The sequence below is a fragment of the Anguilla anguilla genome, chromosome 15 (genome assembly GCF_013347855.1).
Source record: "Anguilla anguilla isolate fAngAng1 chromosome 15, fAngAng1.pri, whole genome shotgun sequence".
Taxonomy (NCBI): domain Eukaryota; kingdom Metazoa; phylum Chordata; class Actinopteri; order Anguilliformes; family Anguillidae; genus Anguilla; species Anguilla anguilla.
The window spans coordinates 21,581,562-21,593,930 of record NC_049215.1 but is presented as its reverse complement, the minus strand read 5'-3'; the positions used below and the strand labels follow the sequence as shown (position 1 = coordinate 21,593,930).

Here is a 12,369-nt window from a genome sequence, read left to right as displayed (position 1 = left end):
ACACTCAGCAGAGGTAGAAGGAATCCCCCTTTTTGATTAATTACTTTCTTCTTCTTTTTGACTGAGTTTTTTTTGTTAGCAAGTAGTTTAATCCTCGATCGTTGTTTCCTTAATTTTTTCAGCTGAGTATCCGTTAGGGGTATATTACCACGTAAAACATTGAGAGCTATTTCACAAATTGTGTTTATGAGTTCCGGAGAAGCCGACTGTAAAATGGCATGTCTTTGCTGCGCATTGCCCTCAAATAGAGCTTTTAAAAGCGGCCAGTGCCGTTTAATACGTGCCGACATTACTTTTTCTTTAGTACATAAGCCACGGGCCACTCTGGAGGGTACAAACCACTTCTGAGGCGAAACTCTTCTGGTGTCTGCGCTTTTAAGTCCACCAAAAGATAACCGTAAGGATTTCTGGTCGCATCTTCAAAAGATTCAAGGAAAAACTTGGAATGTCTAGGATACATTTGTCGCGCTAAAATATTCACTTGCATTTTATCTCGAGGATTTTTGAACAGAACAATGTAGTTGGCGTTAAGATTTATCGTGCGACTCTTTTTACCCTGAAAAAAAAGGTTTTGTACTAAATATATAATACTTAAGTTTCTATGGTGTGTATACTTGGTAAAAGCTTTTTCCACCTCTGTGCTCTCGCTGGCTGTTTCCATCAGGTCGTCGATGATGATCAAATTGGTTTTGTGTAAAGGCAGCAACGTTTCATCAGTCAAAGATTCAGGGAGTCCTTCTACAAACTGTACATTTTTTATTTTACAAAGTATATCATCATACAGCGGTTGCCAACAAGTGTAACACCACACAATATTTTGAGGCACAGAGGACAACACATTATGGGCATTTTCCAGCAGTCTTTTGACAAAAACACTTTTACCGCAGTTTGAAGGGCCTGAAATGATGCAGGAAAAGGGGTGTTGTAGGCGGCTGTCAAAACCCTCACCCTCTGACACTGGTTTAGTATCCATATGGCAATGTCTGGAAGTCCGGGAGCAAAACTCGCTTGTTGTAAACCACACGGAATCTTTTAGAGACTGTGCGGTTCCTGAGAATGAAAGCTTTTTTGTCCCTAACAATCTGTTGTGTGGTTGTGGCGACTTCCTTGGCGGGGTCATTTTTGTGAGACACATAGTGATCTACCAAATCAGTGAGGGATGAAAGGTTAACAACCTGCGTGTTAGTATGATGTAGTGTTATACCTTTCACCTTCATGCATGTTTTACCTCCCCGTGTTCTGTAAGCATATGTTTTCGGGCCCCCTGAAACAAATTCCACAATGTGGTCGCCGGTGTCCAGCTCACTCGTCAACTCACCCAAAAAGTCCCCGAGCGGAGGCACCCAGTCACCTGGCCGACTCACAAAGATTACAGAATCTGTGTCATGATACAGAACCCTGTCAGGCAATTTGTCCATGAGGTTGTAAAGCTCAAGGCGTGCGTAAGCGGTGGTGAATGCCGCTATAAGCACATTACTGTATTTGGGTGGTTTTGAGAAACCCTTGGCATAACGCCACTGCACAAGGGCCACATCCTCTGTAATAAATGAAAAATGTGAGATGTCATACTCTTTGGAAAACATGTACAACAGAAACTGCTCCGGGTCATGGATCAAGGCGGTGTTAACTTGGTTTGTTCTCTGACCGAATTTACCCCAAAGGCTGTTCAGAAAAAGTTTAGAAATTTGTCTTTTGGCTTTATTGACACAAATTTTGCTGGGGTCTAAATGTATACCCTCCTTTTCCAAATAACTCTGCATGTATCTGTCTTTGTCCAAATCATTAGACACCCATGAAGGGTACCCAGAGGCTTCCTGTTTACCCTTTAAATGTGTGTTTATGTAGCCGCTAAAGAGCGAATCAGAGCGCTGTGGGAAATGCCAAACTTCAAAAATCTTGGCAACCTGGTACCCCTTCTCAACAGCCTTGGCTAGTTCGATACTACACCAGACTCCGGTGAGAGAACGCTCCTCGTCAGAATGTACACATTTGCCTTGATGTTCAGACACGGCGCAGGACCTGCAGAGGGGAAACATTAATTTTCCAGACACCCTGTAAGGTAGCACGGGTAGGTAAAGATCCCTAGGTGGGTATATTTTGGCTTTGATCAGACCAAAATAGTTTTCAATCGGTTCAAAGTCACGGAAGATGATGGTGGGGTGATCTGTAGGGTAGACTTTAGTCTTGTTCACAAAAGGGTAGAGACTGGTAAAATCATAGTAATGGATCTGCTCATCTTCTTGCACCTTATATTTAAGCCGAAGAGCATTAGTTCTACCGCCAAACAGAGCATCACGTGGTTCCAGACGTTCTGGGTAATCAGAACAAAGCAGGAATGTCTGTACCTCGGGGCTCTCCTTTTTTAGTCTCACCCATTCGTGCTCCCACAAAACAACCACATGCAGATTGTAGGTGCTACGCAGAATATCAATTTTTTCTTGAGATTTTCGATACATGGAGCCAAAATCTTGTTTTGTGAGCGGATTAATGGTGTTTGAATCAAAACACTGAGGACAGCCATGGAACAGACAGCCGTGGAACTCAAAGGCTGTACGTACACCCCCCACCTCTGAATACCCGTCTAAAAAGTACGGCCCAAATTTAACCTCCCCCCGGTTCAAAGCATGCTGTATGAAAACATTGTCACGATGGCTCAGATATTCTAACCACTGAATTGCCGGTGTTGAAAAAGACTTTTGCTTGAGAATGTAATTGTCAGGCGTAGTGATAGCCAGTGTGTCTTTGGGCAAAAAACTTGTGCAGAATTGTTTCATGCATACAGAAGCTATTGTAACACCCTGAAAAGGGTCAAGACCGGTGCAGCTGAGTACCTCGCGTCTAAATCTCAGACACCCCTCCCGCAAAATGACCACGTCATTAATACAATACTCAGACATCTCCTTGCGAAAGTCAAACACCCTTCCAGATACGGTTGCGTACCATTGCATGAACTCAGACCTCTCCTTTTCTGACATGGTGTTGGAACCATAGTATAAAGGGGGTGGGTACGGGCCTGTATAATTTTGATTAGCGACGGTGTTCCAAAAGTGTGGAAAGTAGCCCTTTTTGGCATTTTCAAAGCCTAAAGCCGATGGCATGGCGCTCAGCTTCATTGTGAGGAAGCTGAGAGAATCTATGTACCGCTGTTCAAATGCGTCATCGGTGATACAAAGCAGTTTGCTGCCTTGAGCTATAATGGATGGTGTGACGCCTTGTTTAATTAAGTGTTGCATGATTAGGTAGCCATCATAACCCTTCGAATTGTGTGCAATAAATGTGTACCCTTTGTATTTCGGGGTACGGAACCGACGGGTAAAGGCCTCCACACAACCGTCACCTGCTGCTGTCCAACGCACCCCGTTAAAATCGATACAGCATATAAAATTAGCGACGTGTACACCGTCATCCTGTCGGCACTCAAAATCGTAAAAAACATAGCGCTCGCTCGGCTGTTCAGGTTTGACTTGCTGAATGTAACAAGCATGTCTACTATCAGCAACCAGCTCATCATTACAGTTGACGCAACGCCGCACACTACAACGATGTGGCACAGGTTTTTTAGAACTGATGATGTACATCCTGCCACACTGTTCGCAATACTTGTGTGTGTCGCATGGGGCGCTCATTTTACACGTAGCATTATTCATTTTGGTGACTTTATGCGCTGTGTAACAAAAGGCGGACCGACATATACGTCTACAGTCTTTACACTTTACCGATTTTAAAGGGTGCGAAGAACATTCAGCACTAAAACAAACATTACAGTAGTATTTGCAGTGGTGGTTAGCTTTTGCTGTGAAAGGTGTGTAACAGTAAGCACACACGTACGCACTGCCTAAGAAACCTTTCAACGACTTTATACCAAAGTAATGTTCGTTTTCTAGGTACAAAAACACTGTTTTTGGATGCGGCTCTGGGTTTGTTTGAAATTTGCAAAAGACATTCTGAGCATTACGGTACCACACAACAATTTTGACCTTTAACAGTTGTTCAAACTTTTGTATGTCTGAAAAAGACACCATATCCTGCACGCCCAGGCCTACAGACGTCTGCAAATGTACGGCGTCTTGCTCCACCCGCTCTAACGTAAATTCCGGGTTTAACATCTGAGACAAGCAAATGGCAAAGCAGAGGTTATTCTCAACGTTGTGGCTTACAAATAGATGCCGTAGTTTTTTTCTTAAAATCTCATTTCTGAGACATGTGGCTATTTTTCTACGGACACCACCATTTGGGTTTTGAACTATCTGAACCACCAGTTCCAATGTATCATCAGAAAGGATTTCAAAATTGCTCTGAACCAGATCCCCAACCATACCCAAAAATGTGTCCAGATCGACACTAGCGCCATTAGCAATTATGGACACCCCCTCAGACAGGGTGTCACCACGCAACTCCAGCTGAAGCACGTCATTGGGTCTAGCCAGCTGCATAGCTCTATACAATACATGGTCAAGTAAGTTTAGCAACACATTATAGAAGTCCTCATAGCTGTCCACGTCGTGCAAGGATGCAAAGTTAAACCGTTGCCTAATTTCGACACAATTAAAGGAGGGCCTTTGCACCACTACCATGTCAGGACCACAAGTCACCACACCATCATCATCATCATTACTATTAGCCGCGGCAGCATGCACATCACCAGAACCTTGTGGGTTATCAGAGGTAGGCGTTAGTGGTGATTCATTAAGATTCCCCCCTTCCTGGTTTAGTCGCTCTAAAGCATCGTTCAGAAAACCAAGAGAGTCTGCTGCAGGGGTTAGTGCACCATCACCGGCGGTAAGGTTTGCCAAAGCCTCGTTCAACCGCTCAAAGTAATCACCAGCCATTTCATGCATGTCATTAGTGTCATGGTTAATATTGTTAACAAGCTGTAGCAGATTTGGGTTTATAAAAACATTTGGAATGTTTTCAGCAGCTTGTGGGCTGTTGTTTTGAGTTATAGCTTGAATTGCATGTAAAATTTGTGTGTTAATGTTCTCTGTGCTGTGTGCCCTGCCTGACTGCTCTGGTTGTTGCCTCTGTGCCATTGCTAATACTTCTCAAAGATTGTCTGAAACACCTTAAGCCGCTGTTCTGCCAAACGATACTCAGACTCCTTCAGCACTGCGAGACGCTGTTCAAACAGATGAGACTCAGACTCCTTCAACACCGCGAGACGTTGTTCAGCCAAATGTAACTCACGATTGAAGATTTTCAGAGCTTCCAAATGGACTGAGACCTTAAAGGGCTGTCTTTCGGCGTCCTCTGGCTTCTGGAGAATTGTTTGGGCAGCTGGTTGCTCCTGGAGGTGTGATTCTCGGGCCTGTTGTTTTCTTTCCTCAGCACTGCCGTCCTCTCTGTGGCCAGGGGATTCCTCAAATGTTTGCTCCTGGAGGTGTGCTTCTCTGGTCTGTTGATTGGTTTCCTCAGCTGTTACTGCAGAAAAGCACCAATATTTAGCTGCTTTAGTTTCAAACCATACTTTTCATCAAAAAACTTTCAAGTACCACAAGTTCTTAATAGACTTACCGCACTCTTCAATCTGTATAGGCTTTTGTGCTGTGATCTGTTTCACCACCGTTTCTCCCAAGGCCCTCTCTGCCACGTGGTTCTCAGTACCTGATTCTGTGGAAATAGTTTCATTTTTTTTTGTCTAAATTGTATACAAAACAACATTATGGTGACAAAGATATTTGAAATAATTCTCACCGCTAAAAAGTCTCCTTTTTTTTGTTGAGCTTTAGACGGGATTTTTTCCCCTCTTCAAAAGTTGTTTCTGGTTCTTCTCGCCCTGTATAAGGAAGAATATCTGTAAATAACTGTAAATCCTTCAACCAACATACTAAACAAAGGAAAGGTTTAAGGTTTAAAGAAAGGATTCTTACAAATAAGTGTAGGTGTCGATAAGCTTGCGCTCTCCTCGGCAGGGTTGATCCGCACTTGCTCCGGTGTTTGTGGATTTGTTGGTAGGCTTGGCACCAGCTCTTCATCCGTTGTCAAGATCTCTAGAACTGGTAAAAAGTCATCCTGTTTTATAAGCAAACTCAAAAGGCGGGCCAATGAACAGTGTTGTTGTTAATGCATATGCAAATTGCTGACCCACCTTCGTTCATGACTTGAGTGCTGGGCGTATCTGTTTAAAAAACAAACAAAAAAACAAAAAAACTTTAGCTTTACCAGGCTTTTGCGTTAAGTGTATTTATTCTAGAGAATTAGAAAAAGAAACTCAAATAAATGTGGGTACTTACAGGATACATCGTAAAAGTCGACTCCAGACATTCTTGATTGTGGTTTGATAACTTCTCACCAAAGTAAAGAAGCTGTGTCCTGGCCCTAATTTATGGATGGTTTGTAACCCCCAAACCCCCACCCTTGACACTTTTAGGGCGGTGTCTCAATGAAAAATAAAATATTTAGTTATAAACAGTAGTTTGAAATACACTGCTTTACAAAATCCTGTATAATTATTCAATAAGATTTTGACCTCGTTCAAATATTTTGCAGCCTATAGATACCAAACACATCTATATAGCCCCTAACGTACACAATTTTAAACCTTTTTTTTTTTTAAAAGACTTAAAAATGAAGTAGCTAGCATCCCCATGTTTTATTTCTGACATGGGGGTGTATAAAAAACCCCTATTATCTCTATTATCTTTATTCATTTATAAAACCATCAGCGCACTCGCCCTGTTGGAAAAGCAGGGATGCCTTTGCCATGTGCATGGATTCACAGAAGCTAGAGCACACCATAAACATCCATTTGTACCAACACGTGATGTCAATGTAAGCTTTAGCTAAAAATATTTTTAATACAACATTTTATGAAGATCAGTGTAATTATTCAATATGTTTTATACCCGCTTATATGGTATCTAACGTGTGCAATCTCCACTTAAACCCCTTTTTAAAGGCTTAAAATGCGAGTAATATTATGAAATAGACGCTAATCGAGTTGTTTGTAAGAAATGTTTTCTTTCTTACATGGCTGTTGAAAACAAGGGCTGTGCCTGTATTCAGAAAAAAGAAAAGGCATAAACCATTATCCTTGTGTGAAATTTACCGTTTACCACAGGGCCCGCGCTCCACAGGCCACCCACACTATGAAACTAAGTGTCGGCGTACTCACCCCCTCCCCAGCGCTTCACAGGGCACCCCACCGTTTGTGTCCGCACGTGTCTGTGTACTCACCCCCCTCCCCAGCGCTTCACAGGGAACCCACCTGTTCCGCCAAATCCCCACTATGTGTCACGGGCACGCCTGTGCCTTCTGCATGCATCTCCCGCCGTACAAAACGTCGCAGCCTATTGATTGATGGGGATCTTCAAAACTTTGTGTGGGGGCATTGCTCTAAAGCTACAGTGGCTCCTGCCTAACTCTGTCCATGCTTACCGGCTCGCTGTGGCCATTTTGATCCTCGCTACTCAGCTGTGAACATCTACCTAGAGATCCTCCGCTTCTGTTTTGTCGCAGGAAATCAGCTAAGTAACTAACGCATGTGCTTTTTTCTACTTTAGCTTTCTTAAAAACCTCTCTTATGCCACTTTAACACACCCTGATTCAGCTTGTTAAGACTATGCATACATGCCTGGGCTTGTTTTCTTTAAACTAACGCCAAAAGAAAACATGCCTGGGCTTGTTTTCAAAATGCGAGTAATATTATGAAATAGACGCTAATCGAGTTGTTTGTAAGAAATGTTTTCTTTCTTACATGGCTGTTGAAAACAAGGGCTGTGCCTGTATTCAGAAAAAAGAAAAGACATAAAACATTATCCTTGTGTGAAATTTACCATTTACCACAGGGCCCGCGCTCCACAGGCCACCCACACCTGTCCCCCCCCCCCCCCCCCCCCCCCCCCTGCTGCTGCAACAACAACAACCCCATCCCTTTCCCCATACCCTTCCCCCCTCACCAACCAAACCATAGCAGAGTTCAAAAGGTAAAACCGATCATTCCAATATTGACAGTTTGTACATCATAGAAAATCGGACCATATCAGAGGGGGGACCATATTAAGGGGGCGGGGCAAGGGGCGTGGTATCGATCGATCAATCATTTTGACAATAGGTGCATCTTATTTCTCTCTATAACAGGTTTGAAGAAATCAAAGAGAAAAAATATATTAAATCTGTTAAACATGACAGAAATAGCAGCTTAGTTACATAAATCTACAATTCAATACGGTCATGGAGCTGTTAGAGTAACCCCTGTTCCTGTTACAGCAGTTTGCTCAAATCCAGAACACGTTGGGCGAAAAAAATGCATTTGTAAATTATGGAGAATTTTTCAGTTTCTCCACCCCTAAAAGGTTGCAAATCATTCACAAAATAAAACATAATTAATGTGGGACAGCACTACATAAACAGTTATTACCCACTTTAGAATAGTCTTTTAATCTCTGTTAATGCCTAATGTTATCTTTATGGATCTGTTTTTTCAGTCTTGTTACTGATGGTGGTTGTAAAGTTGAGTGCTTACTCATCAATATTGCCACTGGACTGAGAAATAAGGGTAGGAGACAGAAGCATATTTGAACCTCCGGCTTATGATGTGTGATATGAAAGTGAAAGATAAATAACTCAAATACCTTCGATCTTCAAAGGAGCTTTTAAGCAGTATTTTGCAGTCATTTGTTTAGGAAAAGGCTGCGTTTACTGAGTTTGCTATGAGTTCTTCCCTGGCTCGTCCTATCTAAGGTAGGAGCCTAACATCCACAGAACGCTGCCTTTACCAAGGACAATTCCAGGTAAATCCAGCTGCCATTTTATTTGAGGTATAAATGTTTCTGTAAATGTCTATTAAAATATCTGTTCATTAAAAGCTAACCTCAGAGTAAAATTATATTAATACAATGTGGTTTTGAAGTGCTCTTAAATCCAGAATTATATGCATGCAAACAGATAGTCCATGAATAATTCTTCTTTTTTTTTCATCACTAAGCTGGTGACTAACATGTTCATCAGTCAATATCATTAATATTCCATGAGCTGAAGTGAGCGCTTAAGCCCAGTAAAGCACTATTTTAATTATACTCTCAGCACATAGGTACCTGTCCTTCTGTAGGTAAGACATTTGTACTGAGCTAATCTCATGAATATGCACGGCTCCGGTCAGACAAGACACTCTGTTTCCCTCAGAAATAAGGAAAGCGGAGCCTGTAAATGTATTTTTCATGAAGAGCAGAATATGGGGAATCACGTAGAACTGGTCCTCAATTTGGGCTGAGAGAAAGAGTGAGAGAGAGAGAGAGAAAGAGAGAGAGAGAGAGAGAGAGAGAGAGAGAGAGAGAGAGAGAAAGTATAGTGTCCTGCTTGCTGCTTTTACAGCCTGTACAGGGAATTTGCGCTTGGTCTTTACGAGGTCTCATTAAATATTTTTTTATGTAAGGCTGTTATTCACACTCAGAGACCCTAATGGTGTGTCCGATTTGAGAGCCATGGTGGAAACTTGTGTTGTGCATTGGATCTTCAGGCTGAAACAAAGGGATGTTTAGTTTACAGCAGGGGCGCCTAATCCTTGTCCTCTATATTACTGAAGGATATGATTCACTAGCAATTTTTTATACTGGCAACCATTGCTACCAATCATCACTGCATTATTTTCTGCTGAGAAGCTTCAAGTTGTCATAATTTGAATCAACAGTTACACTAGTAGCTATTTTTTATGAATTCCTCCAATCAGATCACTAATGCTAACATTATTTATGATTCACCTGTATCAACTACTGTGATTGGTCAAAATGTGCAAACTTCATTAATGTTGGCAATCTATAATTCTTTTTCAGTCGACCATTGCCATACTGTAACAATTATTCTATTTGCAGCTCCCTAGTGCCGTATCCTGACTATGCCAATCATGTCAATATTGGGAGGGCTTTAGTGAGTACAATATCATGAAAAAGAAACATTCTGTCATGCAAAAGCTCCCCTGGTCGACAGGTCAATTGCAATGGCAGCACAAGGTGAACAGAAACAGCAGCTGGTTGCACATGCTGAACCCTGTGAATTTATCTTGTGGAAATAGTACATGCTTTCACAATGTGATTATGCATTTGAAACTGAGGAGTAAAGATTATAAATAAATCCAGCACAGGTCTAGTTTTGAGAAAAAAAAAAAAAAAAACGGTTGTCAGATGGCATCTAACAGATGTCAAGAGCACAATAGCAAATGTATTGAATTTCATGCTATGTCCCTCTCCACAGCCATGGTTTTAAGCCATCCAATAATTAAAACAAAAGGCAGGCCTGTCTAATGAGCTTTGCTCAGTGGAGTATCTCTAAAATGCTTGCTCAATATTTTATTTGCTACATTTTTATATGTACTCTCGTTATAGTCAAATGAAGTCTGATTCGGACATGACATTCTGTAGAAAGGCAGACTACAAGCTACTGAAACAAAAGCATCCCTAGTACATGCCAGTCAGACTGCGGTCAATGCAATTATTGTGTTTTATCTCTCCTAAAACATTTTGATCCTTATCTCTAGTGCATTTCTTCTGTTGAATTATTCTGTTGACCTAAAAAGCAGATATGTATGACCACTTGGTATTTCTGCCTGCAATTAGTTTTTGAATTGGGCTCCAGTTTAAATAAAAATTAACAGGACAAAAACAGTAACAAAACAAGATCAAACAAAAAATTAAAACATTTAAATACAAGTTATATAATAAAGATTAACGAGCAAGAGAATAAATAGACATTTATAATTGGAGCTAGTAGTCCACACTAATTTGGAGATATCAGTTGAAATTTAGCCAAAGAACATGTGAGTGAAATTTTAATGATTAAATACTGAAGAGTATTAAAACCATGTGACTGAAAATTGATACACTTTATTTTAAATGGTAACGGGAGGGGAAAGTCCAAGGGATACATTTATGCTGATATATATGCCTTGGGAAAAAATATATTTATTAACCATGCAAGGAAAGTCACTGGCACGGAACTGCATGCATAAAATATGTAAATAAAAAACATTTTTATTTCCCTCTACCCTGCTGGAAATGTTTTGTGTGTGTGTGTGTGTGTGTGTGTGTGTGTGTGTACAGTATAGTTGTATACTGGGGCTGGCAACTGATTAAAAGCTTTACTTGGTAATTAATCAGTATCTTAATCTGGAAACTTGAAACTTGTTATATTATTATTCATTTTTATTGTTGTTATTACTGGTATGCAATACTAGATAGAGGACTACTTTTAAGTCCTCAGTCCTCAACCTCGTTAATTGACCAGCTATATTATGCAGTACAGCGGCTGGTAAGTGCTTTTATTTTCTATTCACTCAGCACTGTTGACCTATTTGAGTTATTTGCATGAAGTGAGTTCAGTTTTTGATATTACTTCAGATTTTGTGAAAACTGACATAAAGACATTTTTTTTCGGGCTCAAGAAGGATATTTTAGATATTTAGAGACAATTCTGATGACCTGCCAGCTTTGCAGTAGCTGGTACTGCATAGGAAGTTCAGGATCTAAAGAAAGAATATACTTCAGCTAATGCAGGTCATTTGAAACTTCCCTAAATATATAAAATATCCTTTGTTGCCCACAAAAACTGTATGAGCCAGTTGAAAACATACACTGAAACTTAAATAATATCTCAAAAACCTCAGAAAGTGAGTTATCCATTTAACAGAGGCACTGAAAATATATCCATATCCAATACCATTGTGAACTGGTCGCTCTCCTGAAATTACCTGCATGTATTAATTAACGATACCAAAAGGTGCCATCTCTATCGCACATTATGTTCATGTAGAAATAAATAAAAACAAAATTAAGTGACTGAATTCGTCAGCTAATTATAACAGTAATGCTTTTTGTGCAGATGGATTTGTATATGGGAGAACGGAGCCTGGAATGGTGAAACCATTCAAAAAAACAGATCTGTCACATCTGAGGAAAGAATCAGATTTGGATCACTTACCTGCAGTGGAAACATAGCCTTTGGAAGTTTGCCCCTGACATTTTGTTTATCTTGCCAATGAAAGGATGCTCTGCTAGCAGGTGATGCTGTAAACTAGTCACACTACCCTTATACAACAACCACTATTTACGTTACAGACAGTGCACTTTCTTATGGTCACATTTTCCTTTGCACTTATCCTATAACCAAAATGTTCACATTAATTGTAGACCAGGAAGTATTCATTATTGAAAATATTCCTAAATAAAGTGTGTGGTGGTGTGAATCTGTACAATAGTACAGCACAATCAATAAGGTATTGATGAGCATTTATAACCATGGGGCAAAACACTACAAAGAGGCACAGGTGTGGTTTATATCCCCACTGCTGCTCATTCTTTGCTAATGGATCATTTGTATGGATTTGTGTATGCCATAACGCTGAGCTCAGTGACCTGAGAAGAGAAGCTTGCCACAATCTAC

General features: G+C 40.7%; 2 protein-coding genes across 4 annotated transcripts in view; one reads left to right on the top strand and one right to left on the bottom strand.

Annotated features, from left to right (window-relative positions):
* The window catches only part of LOC118214528 (inactive dipeptidyl peptidase 10-like), a 126,061-nt gene that overhangs the window by 29,427 nt on the left and 84,265 nt on the right, over positions 1 to 12,369 (top strand). The window lies entirely within an intron of this gene.
* On the bottom strand, positions 740 to 7,811 carry LOC118214527. 3 transcript variants are annotated; one of them, XM_035394556.1, is made up of 5 exons: positions 6,231 to 7,811; positions 6,086 to 6,115; positions 5,868 to 5,993; positions 5,512 to 5,607; positions 740 to 5,418 (listed from the first exon to the last, which is right to left on the bottom strand). In XM_035394556.1, exon 5 carries the CDS (start codon positions 5,028 to 5,030, stop codon positions 963 to 965), a length of 4,068 nt encoding a protein of 1,355 aa, XP_035250447.1. In that variant the 5' UTR covers positions 5,031 to 5,418; positions 5,512 to 5,607; positions 5,868 to 5,993; positions 6,086 to 6,115; positions 6,231 to 7,811; the 3' UTR covers positions 740 to 962. The 3 variants fall into 3 exon arrangements, 2 of the variants coding, with proteins under 2 accessions (XP_035250447.1, XP_035250448.1); XR_004762641.1 differs by lacking the exons at positions 740 to 5,418; positions 5,512 to 5,607 and adding an exon at positions 5,707 to 5,773; XM_035394557.1 differs by lacking the exons at positions 5,868 to 5,993; positions 6,086 to 6,115; positions 6,231 to 7,811 and adding an exon at positions 5,692 to 5,717.